Source organism: Saccopteryx bilineata, chromosome X, assembly GCF_036850765.1.
Source record: "Saccopteryx bilineata isolate mSacBil1 chromosome X, mSacBil1_pri_phased_curated, whole genome shotgun sequence".
Classification (NCBI taxonomy): domain Eukaryota; kingdom Metazoa; phylum Chordata; class Mammalia; order Chiroptera; family Emballonuridae; genus Saccopteryx; species Saccopteryx bilineata.
This window is the reverse complement of record NC_089502.1, coordinates 68,436,431-68,456,100: the sequence shown is the minus strand read 5'-3', so window position 1 is coordinate 68,456,100 and position 19,670 is coordinate 68,436,431. Positions and strand designations below refer to the sequence as shown.

At 33.8% G+C, this 19,670-nt stretch overlaps 1 protein-coding gene across 2 annotated transcripts in view; it reads left to right on the top strand.

Moving 5' to 3' along the window:
- Positions 1 to 19,266, top strand: part of LOC136316901 (putative P2Y purinoceptor 10) — a 32,909-nt gene extending 13,643 nt beyond the window's left edge. The window contains exons 2-4 of one of the 2 annotated variants that reach the window (XM_066249249.1): positions 10,135 to 10,213; positions 16,681 to 16,778; positions 17,467 to 19,266. In XM_066249249.1, the coding sequence (XP_066105346.1) occupies positions 17,516 to 18,547 (1,032 nt within the window). In that variant the 5' untranslated portion in view covers positions 10,135 to 10,213; positions 16,681 to 16,778; positions 17,467 to 17,515 and the 3' untranslated portion in view covers positions 18,548 to 19,266. The remainder of the gene's footprint in view (positions 1 to 10,134; positions 10,214 to 16,680; positions 16,779 to 17,466) is intronic. The other variant, XM_066249250.1, reaches the window with a different exon arrangement.
- The last annotated feature ends 404 nt before the right edge of the window (positions 19,267 to 19,670 follow it).

Sequence of the window (19,670 nt, the reverse complement as noted above, 5' to 3'; positions counted from 1 at the left end):
AGCCAGGGCATACTTTTGGAATTCTGATAGAGGTTGCTTTGATATATAGATCACCTTGGTAATTATAGATATTTTAATAAACTTAATTATATTAATTCTTATCATTTATGAACATGTGATATATCCATTTTGTGTTTTCTTCACTTTCTTTTATCAAAGTCTTATAGTTTGATTACATAGATCTTTCACTTCCTTCATTAAGTTTATCCCTAAGTTTTCAATATTTTTTGGTGTTATTGTAAAAAGGATTGTTTTCTTTATTTCTGTTTCAAGTAGTTTTTTGTTAGTACATAGAAACACAATATTTTGTATGCTGAATTGTGTTGTAAACTTTACTAAATTTGTTAATTCTAATACTGTTTTGGAGAACTCTTTATAATATTCTATATATAAGGTTTTGTGTTCTGCAACCAGAGAAAATTTCCCACTTTATATTCTTGTTTGCTTGCCTTTTATTTCTTTTTCTTGCCTTATTGCTCTGTCTAGAACCTCCTTACTATAATGAATAGAAATTGTGAGAGTGGGCCCTCTTCCTTTGTTCCTGATTTTATAAGAAAACTGTGAATCTTTCACCACTGTCTATGATTTTAGCTGTGGATTTGTCATATACCATATTTCCTCATGTATGAGATGCTCCCTTGTATAAGACGCACCTTAATTTTGGAGCCTGAAATTTGAAAAAAAAATGTATTACATAAAGTTATCAAACTAAGTTTTATTCATCATAAAATTCATACAACTCCACATCACTGTCAAAAATCCCATCAATTAGCTTATCTTCATCTGTATCTGATGATGAATCACTGTTTTCAACAATGAGCACAAAAACAAGTGCAAAAAAGTGGGAAATAGAAGTTAAAAATCTACAACTACTGTATAAGATGCATCCAGTTTTTAGACCCCACATTTTTCTTGAAAAGTGCATCTTATACATGGGGAAATAAGGTATGGGCAGGTATATTCCTTATGTTGAGATATATTCTTACTGTACAAACTTGTTGAGAAAAAATTGTTTTTATTAATGGATGTTGACTTTTTTCCAATGCTGTTTCTGTATCAATTAAGATAATCATATTATTTTTACCTTTTACTGTAGTAATGTGATACATCACATTTATTAATTTTCATATGTTAAATCTTCCTGTCATCTCAGAGATAAAATTCTCTTCAATAGAGTGCGTGATCTTTTAATGTGCTATTGAAGTTAGGTTCCTACTATATTGTTGAGTAATTTTGAATGTATATTCATCTGGAATGTTGGTCTATAGTTTTCTTTTCTTTTGATATCTTTACCTGCTTTGGTATTGGAAAATTCTGGTTTCATACAATGAATTTGTGAGTTTTTTCTTTTCTTTAATTTCTTGGAAGAGTTTTAGAATAATTTTCATTAATTTGTTTCTAAATGTTTGGTAGAATTCACCAGTAAAACCATCTGATCTTGGGCTTTTCTGTGTTGGCAAATTTTTGATTACTGATTCTCTTTACTTATTATTGATCTGTTCAGACTTTTTATTTCTTCACACTTCTGTTTTGATTGATTGTATCAAGAAATACATTTGTTTCTTCTTAGTTTTATAATTTTTTTGGCATATGATTATGCATTATTTTCTTTTATGTTTATTTCTGTGATATTAGTTGTAATGTTTCCTCTTTTATTTTATTATATTTACCTGAGACTCATATCCTTTTCCCTTATTCTAGATAAATGTCAATTTTGTGTTCTAAAAAAATAAACAGCACTTAATTTCTTTGATCTATTTTATTTTTTTTGTAATTTGTATTTAATTTATTTTCCTCTGACCTTCATTATTTCCTTTCTTTTATTAAGTTTGGGTTTAACTTCTTCTTATTTTTAGATTCTTGAGGAATGTTAGGTTGTTTAAGATACTTTTTTCTTTCTTAGTGTAAGAGTTTATCACTATAATAATTATTCACTTTTCTGCTTATGTTGCATTCTATATGTTTTGATATAATCAATATATATAATATATATATAACATAAAATTAATATATATAACATAGAATATATATATACTTGGCATGATTTCAATCATTTTGTATTTGCTAAGACTTGTTTTGTGACCTAACATATCATCTATCCTGGAGAATGTTCCATATGCACTAATGAATAAGATCTATTTTGCTGCTGTCAAGCTAAAATGCTCTCTCCCTATATATTTTAGATTCATTTGCTGTAAGATATAGTTTCATTGTCAGTGGAAATGGCGTTCTTTCTTCTATGGAGTTGCAAGAAAAGCATTTTGGGGACTCACACATGGGATGATGAGCTGTAGTGGTAAGATTTATTGGAGTAGAAATAAAAAACTATCACCAGGTTTACAGTGTCTCATCTATGACTAGGTGTCTCAAGCTCCATCTCAGTGTGGAATTAGTATAGCTTTATTTTCACCAAACACATAAAAAAGACTGGGGTCCAGAGATTCAGTGCCATGAGCCCAGCATCACTAGGGCATTCAAAATTTCATAGTTCCGTTTAGTCCATGCCAAAGTTTAGTCCAGCTCAAGTGTCTTTCCACATCTGGCTGGTTTAGTCTCTGTCCTTGGCTGTGCTTTGTTAGTTCTGTGCTGTGGCAGCCAGGCCCACACTTGGAGCCTGCTCACCCTTGACCCTACACCCAGCTGCAAGCCCACTGCACTGCAAGAGAGAGAAAAACACAAGAGAACCAACAGCTGATGTGTGTTACCAAAATAGGCTTTTGTAAATTTTGATTATTGTATGTCCAGCTTAGGAAAGGGTAAGCTTTCTTATAATTAACCAATCTCTCTCCTGTTTCTTAGCTGATTGTGCTGGGTCCTCCATCTAAACAATCTTTTCTCTAGATTTTTCAGGGTTCTGTTTACTTTATACAATTTGATCCTTTCCCAAGCTAAGCTCCTCCCCTTTAGGTGGCCATCTTAGTTCCTACTACACATACATCAAAGTAGAAACACCTGCCCTGTGCCATCCTGGTTTCTACTGCTCATGTGCTCAGTTTTCCCTTTATTGTTTTGTCTCTCCCTCAGTAATCCTGGATAATGGCTACTTGTCACCCAGGGAGCCCACTTTGGAGTTTAAGTCATAGACACCTGATGCTGTGGTTACAGCTTCTTAGTAAATCATCAGGCTTAATGTCCAACTCAGCTCCCTAGTTTATTAAGTTTAATTTCTGATTCCATTTGCTCCCCTTCTTTAGTAATACTATTTACTCATGCTAACAGTTCAAGACCAACATTTCCTCATTGGTTTTCTGTCTGTTTGAGGCACTCATTGTTAAAGTGAAATATTGTATTCTCTTATTATTATCGCATTGGTTTCTATTTTTCTATTCAGACATGTTAGTATTTAGTTAAAATAGTTAAGTGCTCTAATGTTGTATGCTTATATGTTTACAATTGTTAAATCCTTTTGATTATATAATGAGCTTCTTTGTCTCTTGTTATAGTATTCATTAATTAATTAATACTCATTATATTTCAAGGGAAACTTTTGGCCTATGGTTAAGATAAGGATTTGCACTTGAAGGCACATGATAGTAGAGAACTAGGCAAAGAGCCCTAAATCCAGTGTGTACTCCAAAGAATGACTGCTATAAGTGGAGAAGGATTGAGAAGGCTATTTTAATTTTTTATTTATAATTTTATTTAGAAAATTATATTTAATGGGGTGGCATTGATCAATAAAAGTAAATAAATTACAAGTAAACATTTCTATGGCATTTGAATGGTTGATTATGTTGTGTTTCCATTACATAAATCTATTTTATTTGAAAATTCCTATCAATATCTATCCGTCTTCTTCTTGTACCACAAGTCATCAATCAGTTCAATCTCTTCCTCTACCATCAGTGAACCTGTTTGTGGGAGGGTCACATAGCACTTTTCTATCAGGGAGGCAGCTAAGTGAAGTAGAAAGAATATGAGAGTGAAAGTCTGATAATTTAGCTTTATTTCAAAGTCTAAATAATAATGGGGTTATTTATTCCCAAGCAAGTTGCTTCAACAATATGTTTTTGTGCCTTCCCAAATGAGATCATGAATGTGAAGATTCAAGAGGTTTAATTTTTATTTTGTGAGTAGAATCTTTCATAACTTGGGTCAATGAGTGATGCCATACTTAAGCTGGCAACTTACTACAGCTGTTGTTGCTAACCTTCTGAAGAATTAGTGCTCTGCAACCAACCACCTCTGTTAGCTCATTCCCCAGGAAGAAACATGAAACTCAGACACTGCATAAGAGGAACCATGGTGGTGAGACTATTCTGTTCCTAAGCTTTTTGTTATCTGAAACATGCAGCTGTCTCTAGCAAGCATTGACAGGCAGAGGTGGGAAATATTGTCTTGCAGTTGCAGGAAAGAGGATGTGGTCTCTAGCCTACATGGATTACAATCTATCTAAAATCCATTTACAGAGGCAGTATTTCATGAAAAGCAGAACACTTTAAATAATATAAATGTAGCTCTGGACTTTTAAAGCAATTTTTAAAATCAGAGTCTCCAGAGAATATAGTTTAACTATATTGCTCACAGAAATTAGGAGATATTTCAAAATGAATATGAAGCAATAAAAAAGAAGCATTTGATATTTTTTATATTAAACAAGAACATCGTAAAAGCAAGGGACATGTCAAAGAAAGTTGTTTGAGTATGTAAATAAGATACAAAACCAATTTTTATTTCGTTGGTGAAAATGCACTATACAAAAGGCTGAAAGTACTGAAGTATCTGCACAATCTTTGATCCTCTAATTTTTTGAGCAGTGTATATGATTATGAAGGAAAACTAGGAAAATCCTGGAAATGCTAGTGATCAAGCCAAGGATGCTTGAAGAGGGATTTCCCCAGTAAGTTTCTCTGTCTATTACTACTGTAGTCTGTGTTTCAGTGGAAATAAAAGATGTTTGCCAAAGGACTCGCAACTCATTATCCATGCTTCAGACACAATAACAAATAATGCATTAGTAGGAGGTAATAATGTATAAGTACAATTTTGACTATTTATTAATGGTCAAATAGGCATAATGAAAGTACATACCTTTCTTATGAGATTGCCATGAGGATTATATGATAGAATATATGTGAAGTGGTTGTCACATATTACATGTTCAATTGATTTAATTGTTATTAAATATTGATGTCATGTAGGATAATTTGCTAGATACTTCAGAAATGCCAAGAAAATTGAAGTAAACTAAAACTAAAAAAATTCAGCTTCCTGGGGTATATAGTACTTGAGCTGAGTATTAAACTGTATTTGTATTTCACTTTATTTCACAAATTTGAGAAAATATACAAAACACATTAGAATAATAAAGCAGTTGTTGCAATATTACTGTGCACCCAATGGGTACATTGTATATATTATCTTATTTCTTTGAAAGAACACAGAAACATTTTACAGTGGAGGGAACTATGGATCAGATATATTAAGAAATGCAACTTATAAACAGAGAAACTTAGATTCAAACTCTAGTCTGTCTGACTTCAAAGGCTGAGCTACTACACTGTGTGTCTCTTAAGAAAAAGATAAAAAAATGAATTAAAAACATATCATAATCACATGAAAAAATAATTTTAAATAGGTAAATGTGGGAAAAGGAGTATAAGCTTCTCCAATTTCTGGGGTAAAACAACTATTTTTCCTTTTGAAAATGAAATCAGACATAGTTCAACAAAGTGTAAGATTTTGTCAATGTGTAAAAACTGAAAATGTTTTCCTTAAAAATAGGAACAAGATCAAGATGTCCATTTTGACCACTCTTATTCAACATAGTACTGAAAGTTCTAGCCACAGCAATCATACAAGAAGAAGGAGTAAAAGGCATTCAAATTGGATAAAAAGAACTAAAACTGTCATTAGTCACAGATGAAATGATACTGTACATAGAAACCTTAAAGACTCCACCAAAAAAAAAATAAAATAAAACTGACAAATGAATTCAGTAAAGTAGCAGGATGCAAAATTAATATCTATATTAAGAAATTGGTGACATTTTTATACACCAATAAAGAAGTATCAGCCCTGGCCAGTTGGCTCAGCAGTAGAGCGTCGGCCTGGTGTGCGGGGGACCTGGGTTCGATTCCCGGCCAGGGCACATAGGAGAAGTGCCCATTTGCTTCTCCACTCCCCCTCCTTCCTCCCTGTCTCTCTCTTCCCCTCCCGCAGCCAAGGCTCCATTGGAGCAAAGATGGCCCGGGCGCTGGGGATGGCTCCTTGGCCTCTGCCCCAGGCGCTAGAGTGGCTCTGGTCACGGCAGAGCGATGCCCCGGAGGGGCAGAGCATCACCCCCTGGTGGGCAGAGCATCGCTCCTTGATGGGCAGAGCATCGCCCCTGGTGTGCGTGCCCGGTGGATCCCGGTCGGGCGCATGCGGGAGTCTGTCTGACTGTCTCTCCCTGTTTCCAGCTTCAGAAAAATGCAAAAAAAAAAAAAAACTATCAGAAAGAGAAATTAAGAAGATAATCTTATTTACTATTGCATAAAAAATACAATACTTAAGAATAAATGTAACCAAGGAGGTAAAAGACCTGTAATCAGAATATTATAAGACACTGAAGAAAGAAATTGAGGGAGATACAAATAAGTGGCAACATATACAGTGTTCATGGATTGGAAAAATTTAAATCATTAAAATGTCAGTACTACTGGTCTGACCTGTAGTGTAGTGGTTCAGTGGATAAAACATTGACCTGGAACACTGAGGTCACCGGTTTGAAACCCTGGGCTTGCCCAGTCAAGGTACAAATGGGAGTTGATGCTTTCTGCTCCTCACCTCCTTCTCTCTCTCTCTCCTCCCTCTTTCTCCTCTCTCTAAAATGAATAAATACAATCTTTAAAAAAGTCAGTACCACTGAAAGCAATCTATAAATTCAATATAATTCCTATTAGATATCAACTGCATATTTCACAGATTTAAAACAAATATTCCAAAAATTTATGCAGAACCACAAAAGACCTTGAACAGCTTCAGGAATCTTGAGAAAGAACAAATTTGGAGGTATGACACTACTTGATAGAAAATAATCCTACAAGGCCACAGTAATAAAAACAGCATGGTACTGGCAAAAACAAAGAAACAAACAAAAAATTAGACATAAACATCAATGGAATAGACCAGAGAGCCCAATAATAAATAAATTTTACAGTCAATTATTATTTGATAAAGAAGGCAAAGACATACAATATAATAAAGACCATCTCATCAATAAATAGTGTTAGGAAAATTGGACAGTTACCTGCAAAAACTGAAACTAGATTACCAATTTACACCACTTACAAAAATAAATTCAAAATTGATAAAAGATTTAAATGAAAGTTACAAAACCATAAAAATTCTCAAAGAAATCAAAGGCAGTAATATCAGGCATCTCTTGTACTTGTAGGAGTATTTTTGCCAATATGTCTCTTTTGGCAAGGGAAATAAAGCGAAAAAAAATAAATGTGACTACATCAAACTAAAAGTTTTTGCACAGTGAAAGAAACTAACAAAATATTAAAAAGCAACTCACTGAATGGGAGATCATATCTGCCAGTTATATATCTGATAAGTAGTTAATAGACAAAATTTATAAAGAACTTATAAAACTCAACATCAATAAGACAAACAACCCAATTTAAAAAATAGGCAAAGGATATGAATAAACAGTGCTCCAAGGAGAACATACTGATGACAAATAGACATATAAAAATGCTCAATGCCTCTAATTATCAAAGATGCAAATTAAAAACCACAATGAGATGTTACCTCACCCCTATCAGCAGGACTATCATTAATAAGTCAACAAACAAGTGCTGCTGAGGATGTGAAGAAAAGTGCACTGTTGGTGCTAAAGAAGACTCTTGCAACCACTGAGGAAAATAGTATAGTTTTATGTCAAAATATTAAAAATGAAAATGCCTTTTGATCCAGTGATCTTACTTCTTGGAATGTATTTAGAGAAACCTGAAAAATAATTTAAAAAGTTATATATATATAAATATATATATTTATATAGATAGGGAGTCCTCGGTTTACAACACAGTTTCATTCCTATGACTGTGACGTAACCCAAATTTTAGTGTAAGTCGAAACATAACCTAGCTTAACAGAAACAGAACACTTGTGCTTTTTTTTTAAATAGTAATTTTTAAATTATTTTTATTTTTTATTTATTCATTTTTTTAGAGAAGAGAGACAGAGAGAGAGAGAGAGAGAGAAAGGGGGGAGGAGCAGGAAGCATCAACTCCCATATGTGCCTTGACCAGGCAAGCCCAAGCTTTTGAACTGGTGACATCAGCATTCTAGGTCAACGCTTGATCCACTGCACCACCACAGGTCAGGACACTTGTGCTTTTAACAGTCCAAGATGGTGTAGGTCAGCATCATACTGGGAGACGTCAACTACCTCACTCTTATGCTATGTTACTGCATATTCTTCTGCCGTGTTCAACCAAACTAGTTCACCCAGGTAATCCATAAATATACTAATGGAGTAACCTGAAATACTCACTTCTCGATTTAAAAAATTTTTATGGTAGTGAGCATTGTAAACTTGAAACATCATATGTTGAGACTGCCATAACCCAAGGATCCCCTGTGTATATATATATGCACCCTTATTTTCCTGACAGCCTTATTTACAATAGCCAACATCTGGAAACATCTCAAGTGCCCATCAGTGAATGAGTGCATAATAAAGCTGTGATACATTTACCCAATGGAGTACTACTCAGCTGTAAAAAAGGAAGAAACTATAACCTTTTGTGACAGCATGGATAGACCTGGAAATTACTATGTTAAGTGAAATAAGCCATTAAAAGAAAGACAAGCCTGATCCGTGCTGGTGCAGTGGATAAAGCATAGACCTGGAATGCTGAAGTCACTGGTTCAAAACCCTGGGTTTGCCTGGTCAAGACACATATAGGAATTGATGCTTCCTGTTCCTCCACTTCTCGCTCTCTCTCTTTTCTAAACTGAATAAAAAAAATCTTTAAAAAATTTAAAAAAAACAAATATCATATGATCTCATTTATATGTAGAATGTAATCAAGAAAATGTTTAAACAAGTAAAATGTAAACTTAGCTACCTGACCCCTGGCTGTTTTGCTCAGTGGATAGAGCATTATTCTGGTGTTTGGACATCCTGGATTTGATTCCTGGTCAAGCACACATGAGAACTGACCATTTGCTTCTCTTCTCCCCTCTCTCTTCCCCCCCTCTCTCTTCCCCTCTTGCAGCCAGTAGTACAATTGTTCTGAGCATTGGACTCAGGTGCTGAGTATAGCTTGTTTGATTTGAGCATCATCCTCAGAAAGGAGTTGCCAGGTGGATCCCAGTTGGGGTGCATGTGGGAGTCTATCTCCTTCCTCTTACTTAAAAATAAATAAATAAAATTATATATATATATATATATATATATATATATATATATATATATATAAACATAAATATCTAGAACAGGTTGGTAGTTATCGGGGGAAGGGATTTGGAGGGGGGCTGGGTGAGAAAAGGGTAAAAAAGCAAAAAAAAAAGTGTATATATGACACATAAACACAGACAAAAATATGGTAATAACCATAAGGAAAGTGGGGCGGGGGAGGTGAATGTGGGCAAAGGTGACATAAATGGCAATGAAAAGAGACTTGATTTTAAGTGATGAGCACAGGATGCAGGCTGTAGATGATGTTTTCTTGAGTTCTAGACTTGAAACCTTGTGCACTGGGAAGAATGTATAATCTGACATTCTGGGATGAAAGGTTCTATAAATGTCTATTATGCTCATTTGCTCTAGTGTGTCATTTAAGACCGATATTTCTTTATTGATTCTCTGTTTGGATGATCTATCTAGAGCTGTAAATGTAATATTAGTTCTGTTAGTAGTTTTTTCATGTATTTTGGTGCTCCCTGATTCAGTGAATGTATATTAAGAAATGTTTTATCTTCTTGATGTAGTGTCCCATCATCATCATAAAATGTCCATCTTTGTCTCTTGTTACCTTTGCTGTCTTAAAATCAATATTGTCATATATATATATATATATATATATATATATATATATATATATATATATATATATATATAGCTATTTGCTTTGGGTATTATTTGCTTGGAGAATTGTTTTCCAACCTTTCACTTTGAATCTACTTTTGTCCTTGCAGCTTAAATATGTCTTTTGAAGGCAGCTTATGGTTGCGTTTTGGTTTTTGATCCAATCTGCTACTTTATATCTCTTTATTGGTAAGTTCAGTCCATTTACATTTATGGTAATTATTAATGCCTGAAAATTTCCTATAGCCATTTTATGTTTTTTTAATGGAAGCTTTCTGTGTCTTTTGGTTTATTCCTTTGTGTTTTTCAGATATTTTATTTTGGTGGTGTTTCATACTTCTTTCTTTTGTTTCTTCTTTTTTTAAGCTATGTATTCTATGGGTTTTATTGTATGGGTATGTGGTTACCATTAGGTTATTGTGGAAAAAATTTTAATATATACAATAGTCCTTTATTTTATGAGTGTGCTTTCCCTCCATACTCCTTTGTTAATTCAGAACTTTATCTCTTATCCTTTTGTTTTTGTTGCCACACATTATCCTTGTTTATATTTTAAGCTTGTTGAAGCTTTTACTAGTAGTTTTGTGTTGTTTTGTTCTTTGTATCAGGTAGAATAACCCCTTTGAGTATTTCCTGCAATGGGGGTTTTCTGGTGATACATTTCCTCAACTTCTATATGTCTAGAAAAGTTGTTATTTCTTGTTCATATCTAAAGAATAACTTTGATGAAGTTGAAAACTGTATGATTTTATTAACCAATACCACTGAATGAATCCAACTTAAAAAGCTAATGAAAGATCTTGAAACAAATGCATTTTTCCTTTGGTTGATCTTAGTTGTTTTTTGCTTTTGACAACAAAGCAGAAAAATATAGAAATTCTGAGGTGGTAATTTACTGATCTATATACATATTTTATATTTTAGGAGTTTTAGATTTTAAAAACAGATTTTATAAGCCATAAATAAGTGCTTATTCTGAAAATTAATAATGCTTTTTAAATTAAATTAGTTGGATATAAATGTTTCAGATAATTTTATTAGGTTTTTTTCCAAACGATGAATTGTGGTAAAAATAAGTATTTAAAAATTCACTTTTTATCACAGCATTAAGAGAACTGCAGATTTTTTAAAACAAAGAAATCCTTATTGTTTTCTAAAACTCAAACACAATGCAATGTTTTTATCATCATTTTTGCTTTGTTTTACTACCATTTTTCTTCCACATAACCAAGACAAGAAAAATAATGGAATGAAGGTAAATTGGCCAACTTGTACTACACAGTTAAGAAAATTATGTCACGGCCCTCTGGTTGGCTCAGCGGTAGAGTTGTTGACCTGTCGTGTGGAAGTCCCAGGTACAATTCCCAGTCAGGGCACACAGGAGAAGTGGCCATCTGCTTCCCACCCTTCCCCCTCCTCTTTCTCTCTATCTCTCTCTTCCCCTCCTGCAGCCAACGCTCCACTGGAGCAAAGTTGACCTGGGCGCTAGAATGGCTCTGGCTGAAATGAAGCAAGGCCTCAGATGGGCCAAGCATCACCCCCTGTTGGGCATGCCAAGTGGATCTTGGTCAGGTGCATGTGGGAGTCTGTCTGACTGCCTCCTCATTTCTAACTTTGGGAAAAAAAATAGAAAGAAAAAAAAAGAAAATTACGTTACAAAATTTCATATGTATCTTCTTTCAAGGTGGAAAAGAATATATTATTGTCTTATTCTGTTTGGACTGCTATAACAAAAATATCATAAACTGAGTTGTTTAAAAAACATTTACTTCTCACATTTCTGGATGTTGAAAAGTCCAAAATTAAAACACCATCAGTTTTAGTGTTTGGTGAGAATCAGTTTCTTGGCTCATAGACAGTGGTCTCCTCACAGGTGAGAAGAGCAAGGAATTATGACCTAATCACCTTCAAAAGGCCCTAACTCCAAATACCATCACATTGGGGATTAGGTCTCAAGATATGAATTTGATGGGCACATAAACATTCAAACGTTCAGTCTATAGCATTAATTAAATGATTCACATTTTTCTGTGAGGAGTTAATATATGCTTTCTCAGGTAACACATGATCCTTGCTGATATAAATAGTTTTTTAGGGAAATGGTTTTCAACATGTGGTCCTTGGACCACATGGAACTTTTAGAAGTATAAATTCTTGGGCCCTTACCTAGACCTACTGAAGCAGAAAATCTGTGGGTGGATAACCCTCCAGATGATTCTAAAACATGCTGAAGTTGGAAAATCATTGTATTAAAGTGGAAATAATAAATTCTCTCTGAATTGATTTGTTACTAGGCAGATAAAGTTACTTTGAGGTAGACCTCAAAGAATGGGTCAGAATTTTGTATACCATACTTCTTCCTCTAGCTAAAAAGAATATGACATATATGGAATACCAATAAATCTGACATTGTGAAGAATACCAGTTTTGGAATTCCATATAAGATGTATTTCTGGAGGCATTATACATCAAAATCTTAGAAATTCCACTTTAAATAGTTTATTCAAAGGAAATAGTTATTCAAATGTACAAAGATGTTTATCAAGCTATTGTTTCTAATAGTGTAAAAATGAGAATAAAGCTCAATATCAACTAGATAAATAAATTATAGTACATAATTCTGGTGAAATTCTAAGGCTGCATCAAAATGATTACATAGATACCTACTTGTTGACAGACACTATATTCATAATTATGATTGAATACAAATTATGATTATGGAAAAATAGTAAAAAGTATGGTAATATGGTAAATTTTTGTTTATATATATATATGCATTCATTTATAGTTCTATAGGCTTAAAAGGAGTAGAATATTATACACCAGTATGTTAGCAATGGAAATATTGATAATATATAATTATGTATTTTGGGTTTTTTATCTCTATTTTTTAACGTAAAACTCTCTACTTGTGTAAAAAATAATGAAAGTATAAAAACAACCTAATAAAAGACTTTTAAGCAGATTTTTCCACAAAGTTATCATTAGGGACTAAGGACACTCATTTTGTTTTTAAAAACACTTGTATTTGTCCTGAAAGATTTGGAAAGAACTAATCTCTTTTATAACAGTTCATTGTCAAGGTTAGTATTCTAAAATCTAGCATACATTTATTTTTGAAAGTTTGTATTATTATTATGTAATTAAAGAAATATGGTTTAATATTAAAATTTCTTGGGAAAATAAAAATTGTTCTGTAGTTAGAAGCAAGAGATTCATGGTTCAGCCTTTGCCAGTAATCCTCTGTGTGAATTTGGAAATTGTAATTTCCCTGTTTTTTGGTCTTTGTTTTCTCATCTATAAAAGTAGCAAGATCAGAAGATCTTGATGGAGTTTTACAGCTCTAATATTCTAAGAATTTATAATAAATTTAGAAACCAACCTTAGAGAACTATATGAGAAAGCATGGAGGCTGAAAATAATCCAAATTCTTTAAAATATGTATTAAAGGATTCCTTTTCTGCAGTTGCACAAGTAGTTGTTTATACTTCTCTCCTTTATATGGTTTCTCTCTTAATTGAATTTTAAAACAAATTAAGTGTGAATTAGCAAGATATTTGAACGTTGGTATACTTATGACACCTGGTGGTGAAATCAAACATCACAGCCAAATTCTAATTCCCCAGACACTCATTCCCTTCTTCTTAATGGGATTCACCTCCCCGCGCTCAGCCCCCGATTTATCCAGTCATCCTGCATCCAGTCATTCACACAATGAACACTTAGTGGACACAAACTGTGTCAAGACACTTTACTAAGGAGGAAAATAAGAAGTAATAATTCATTTTAGATGTATATGAGATTGCACTATTTATGGCAACAGAATAGGCTCTATGGAAAGTCATGTTAGGTATATAAGTACACACTTTCCAAAGAAAAAAATCAGAACTATAGATCTTATGAATATATAAGATTGACCTGTGGTTTGGAGATGTCCAGTAAAGTTTCTTGGAGGAAGTGAGCCTTGCCTTTCTTGGGGCTTGTTTCCTCATCTATAAAATAGTGGTAATATTTTACTATTTCATAGGATTTCTGAGAGTGATTGACAGTGTGCATAAGGTACTTAATATTACATCTTTCCCAAAGTATTCATTCAGTGCTTATTAACTGTTATTAATAACAAAATCAAAGAAAATCAGGGAAGACTTTATGTATATGAATTATTCCCTAAACTTTATTTTAAAAATAATTCAGGTCCAAGTATACGTTTTTTTTTCTTTAGTCTAACTGGCAGAACATGAGATAAATTATTTTAGTTAGTTCAGTGGATAAACAAACTACAAAAAGATAGTGTTTTCAATATTTACAGCTTGCTAGACAAACTGGTCAATTCAGCAAAATAGTCAACTCAGTTGCAACAAAACTCAAAGTAGTTGTTTACTTAAATGAGCTGATTGTTTGACTGAAACAAAGTGTCAGTTAGTAAATACAGTCTATTTGAAAGTCCCATGTAAGTCAGTGCAAAAGCACCAAATAAGCTGTTTGGTATTGTGTGAATTGTGTGGGTTAACTGAATATTAAAATGTTTTAACTGGTTGTGTTTGGGGTTGTATAAGCACTTTCTTAGACCCTATGCTCCTTTAAATAGTTAAGGTTGATTGTGTATCATTTTCTCTTTAATTACATAAAATATAAAGCCAACTAACTGTTTTTGCAAGCAATAAAAATTACAAGAAAACATTAAAATTTCATTTATCCTTTATTTTTTCTACAATGGACACATAAATTTTATTTCCTAAAAATATCAAACATTTGGGTACTTAAATTGCCATTTTAAAGGTTAAAATAAGCAGTAGTATAGTGGCTTTTGCCAAAAGTAATAATGTTCTGATCACCTACCAAAAAAAAAAAAATCCAAACAAAGGCAATGCTATTTTATTTTATTTTTTTTGTATTTTTCTGAAGTTGGAGACCGGGAGGCAGTCAGACAGACTCCCTCCCGCATGCGCCCGACTGGGATCCACCCGGCATGCTCACCAAGGGGCGATGCTCTGCCCATCTGGGGCGTTGCTCTGTAGCAACAGAGCCATTCTAGCACCTGGGGCAGAGGCCATAGAGCCACCCCCAGCGCCGGGGCCAACTTTGTTCCAATGGAGCCCTGGCTGCGGGAGGGGAAGAGAGAGACAGAGAGGAAGGAGAGGGGGAGGGGTGGAGAAGCCCATGGGCACTTCTCCTGTGTTTCCTGGCTGGGAATCGAACCCAGGACTCTTGCACACCAGGCCGACACTCTACTACTGAGCCAACCAGCCAGGGCTAGGGCAATGCTATTTTAGAAATTAATGTCTAACCTGAACAAGGGAAGATTTGAGAGAAGATAGGATTTATGTCTTCAGATATTTGCAGAGTTTTATATAAAACAGGATTTTATTTGCTTTGGTAGATAGGACTAGGTTGAAATGACAAGGATACAGATTTTGACTCAGTAGAGGAAAGAACTTTCTAACAATTACAGTAGTTAAAAATAGACATTTCTCTAAGGAAGATGTGCAGATAGCCAACAGACATTTAAAAGATGCTCAGTATTACTAATCATAACAAAAATGTAAATCAAAACCACAATGAACTATCACCTCACAACTTTCAGAATGCTTATTAATTAAAAATTCAACAAATCACAAGCATTGGTGAAGATGTGGAGAAATGGGAACCCTCATGCACTGTTGATCAGATTGTAAGTTGGGACAGTCACTATTGAAAAAAGTATGAAGGTTCATCGAAATATTGAAAATAAAAATACCATATAACCCAGTAATTTTATTTCTAGGTATGTATTCAAAGAAAGCAAAAGCACTAATTCAGAAAGATATATGCACTTGATGTTTAGTTTATCATTATTGAAAATAAAAAAAAAAAGAAAGTAGCCTTGGTGTCCACTGATTGATGAATAGATAAAATTATATATATTATAATCATTATAAATATTATATATAATAGAATACTATTCAACCATAAAAAGAATGAAATTTTGCCATTTGCAACATTACAGATCCTGCGCAGGGGTCGTCAAACTTTTTATAAAAACCTCCCACTTTTGCAGTGCTGGTCGACCTGGTCCCTACTGTGCAACCAAACAGCACTGCGATTGGCCCATCATGAAAGCTGGAACGCCCACTAGTGGGCAGTAGGGACCAGGTCGACCAGCACTGCAAAAGTGGGCGGTTTTTATAAAAAGTTTGACGACCCCTGATTGCTAAGTGAAATAAGTCAGAGAAAGTGAAATACCATTTGATTTCATTTATATATGGAATCTAAAGAATGAAATAAAGGAACAAAACAGAAACTCATAGATACAGAAAATAAACTGAAGGCCACTAGATAGGAGAAGAGCTGGGGAGTGGATGGATCAAAAAATGAAAGAGATTAAGAAATAAAAATTACTAGTTATAATAACAGTAGGCATGGGGATGTGAAATATAGCATAAGGAATATAGTCAATAATATAATAATAAATATGTATGGTGTCAGATGGGTACTAGTATTATCGGGGTACATAAATATCTAATCCACTATGTTGTACAACTGAAAATAATATAATGTAGTATGTCACATATGCTTTAAAATATTTTAAAGTGTAACCATCTATATTAATAACTTTTCACTGAGCTTTCCCTGAGATCTGAAATAGAAATAGCCTCTTTTGTTGTATCTACCAACAGATACCTATTACTTCTTCACATACTCTGGAAGTTTCTTGAAATGATTGTATGCAAGAATAGTCTCAACACATGCAAATGTCTGAAGCTACTATAATTCTGTAAGTAAACAAAGATCTTTAAAGTGACAGAAGCTTCTAGAGTGTCAGGACTCATAAGCAGAACTAATTTTGTCCTTGGTCAAATTCTGAAAAAGGCAAAGGTCATCTGAATTGTACCATCTTTCCAAGCCCCTATCCTTCCAAACCTGGAGATCTGACAGCCATTTCCCAGGCTCTTATACCATGTTTCATTCCCAAAATTTTATAGACTCACCTCAGCACTCACCGAATCCCTGACAGAAATGTAGTTAAAAATGAATTAATTTTTTCATTCTTCCGGAGTTGATGGCAAATTTCAAAGGTACAACACAGATGGAGACAGCTAAAAACTTAAAATATAGAACCCTCACAAGTGTTGGAATGTATGTTTGGGGGTATTCTTTAGTGAAGTCTTGCTTGCTTGTTATCACTACAAGTTTGATTACTCCCTCAGACTGTCAAGGAAACCCTGCCTGAAGTTATTGCCAAAATACTGATCCTGTGGATTCCTCAGTATATTTTCCAAAATACTGTTATCCACTTGTGGATTGGCATGATATCTTTAGTTTACATAGAAAAGACTTTTTGAATGAATAAAAGGTTACACTTAAATACTACTTTGGTAGGAAACAAATATATTTTGGTCCATTTATATAGCCAAATATGGACTGACATGCCCTTGACGTTATTTTTACTATATTTTGTGCAGAAATCATCACTCTGATGCTTTCCTTAAGAAAGGAACATAAATCCTCAAGATGGGAAGTAACAGCACAAACAGTACAAGAGCAAAATGCACTGATCTTCAAATGCCATTTCAGTACACCCTCTATGCAACTACCTACATTCTCATATTTATCCCTGGTCTTCTGGCCAACAGTGCAGCCTTGTGGATTCTGTGCCGCTTCATCAGCAAGAAAAATAAAGCCATCATTTTCATGATCAACCTCTCTGTGGCTGACCTTGCTCATGTGCTGTCCTTACCTCTCCGGATTTACTACTACATCAGCCACCAGTGGCCTTTCCAGAGGACCCTCTGTCTGCTGTGTTTCTATCTAAAGTATCTCAATATGTATGCCAGCATTTGCTTCCTAACCTGCATCAGCCTTCAAAGGTGCTTCTTTCTCCTCAAGCCCTTCAGGGCCAGAGACTGGAAGCGTAGGTACGATGTGGGCATCAGTGCTGCCATCTGGGTCATCGTGGGCACTGCTTGTTTGCCACTTCCAATTCTGAGAAGTAATGGTTTAACCAACAACACTGAATCCTGCTTTGCTGATTTAGGGCTTCAACATATTAACATGGCTTCCTCCATTGTCATGGTAACTGTAGCTGAACTTGGAGGGTTTGTATTACCTGTGATAATTATTACTTATTGCACATGGAAAACAAGAAAATCTTTACAAGAATTCCAAGTTACCCCTCAGAATACAAAAGAGAGAAAAAGGGCTTTGTGGATGGTCCTGATTTGTGCAGTGGTGTTCGTTGTGTGTTTTACCCCTTACCACCTGAACTTTCCACTTTTTATGATGGTGAAGCAAGATGTGTTTTCAAATTGCTCCTTTATTAAGAGTACTCTGTGTTTCCATATAATTTCCCTGTGTCTTGCAAATCTGAATTGCTGTCTTGATCCTGTTGTATATTATTTTATGACCTCAGAATTTCGTGACAGATTTTCAGAACACGGTGTCCTGGTTTTTCAGTCATGTGTGAGATGCAAGAAAATTCACCAGAAGAAGGAGGATCTTCAAACTATCTCTCTTGAGTTTTTGGATGATTCCAAGACAACATAAACAAATAATTAATAAGAATGATCTGTATGCTCTATCAATTTAACTATGTCACTTTGAAGAATTTTCTTAAAAACAGTGTTGTTGGTTGCCTAAATAAAACATAGCCCCCTTTCCTTCATTCTCAAAATTACTCCTTTCAAGTAGATATCTATGCAATATTTTCTGTTCAAATGGGAACATATTGTTCTATGGAGAGCATGAAAAAATATTTTTCTTTACAGAAAGTGATGAGCAACAAAAAGAAATGCAAAACTGTTTTTCAGCAATGGGTCCAGTCTTTTTACCTTCTCACCAACTAAAACAAAAACCTACATACAAAAAAATGTAAATTGAAAACAGATGTAAGGGTGAATTTTTGAAAGGCTTAAAAATGTACATGAAAGCATTATGGTCTTGGTTTTGTTTAGAAACTAACATACTACTTGAACAGCATACACTAAAGAAGAAAGGTTTATTAATATTAATAAAAGTTATGAGAATTGATATTCTTCTAATTTGAAATATCTCTGAGACTTTTTCTTTCTCCTCTCTGGAAAACAAATAATTCATTTATATATTGACACTCATTCAGAAAATATTTCATGTGTTTGTTAAAATCAATTATACCATGGTCTACTTAGATTAATAAACCCACATACAACCTCAGTCAAAATTTTCCTTGACAGATTTAAAAAACAAATATTTACACATATGCATATCAATTTTTAGTAGATCTCATTTCTCACAGGTAAATATATTTGGAAATAAAACATTGGTGAATTAAAATGGAAAATGAAAAATTGTTATTTTTAAAATCACCGCAGTTAAATCATTTTGTAATACAAATCACTATCAATAGAAGCTATTTCTATTTGAAACTTAAAATTTCATATATTAGTTGTATTAAAATAATATTTTAAAAAGCGGTGGTTAGTTTTATAAAATTACAGTTGTGCACTGAATAACAATGTTTCTGTCAATGGTTGACCACATGTATTATGGCGGTCCCTTAAGGTTATAGTGGGGTTGAAAAATTATTATTGCCTAATAAAATTGTAGCCATCATAACACAACATAATTTTTGTGGTGATGCTAGTGCAAAGAAACTTATGTTCTGCCAGTCATAAAAAAGTAAGTAACATAT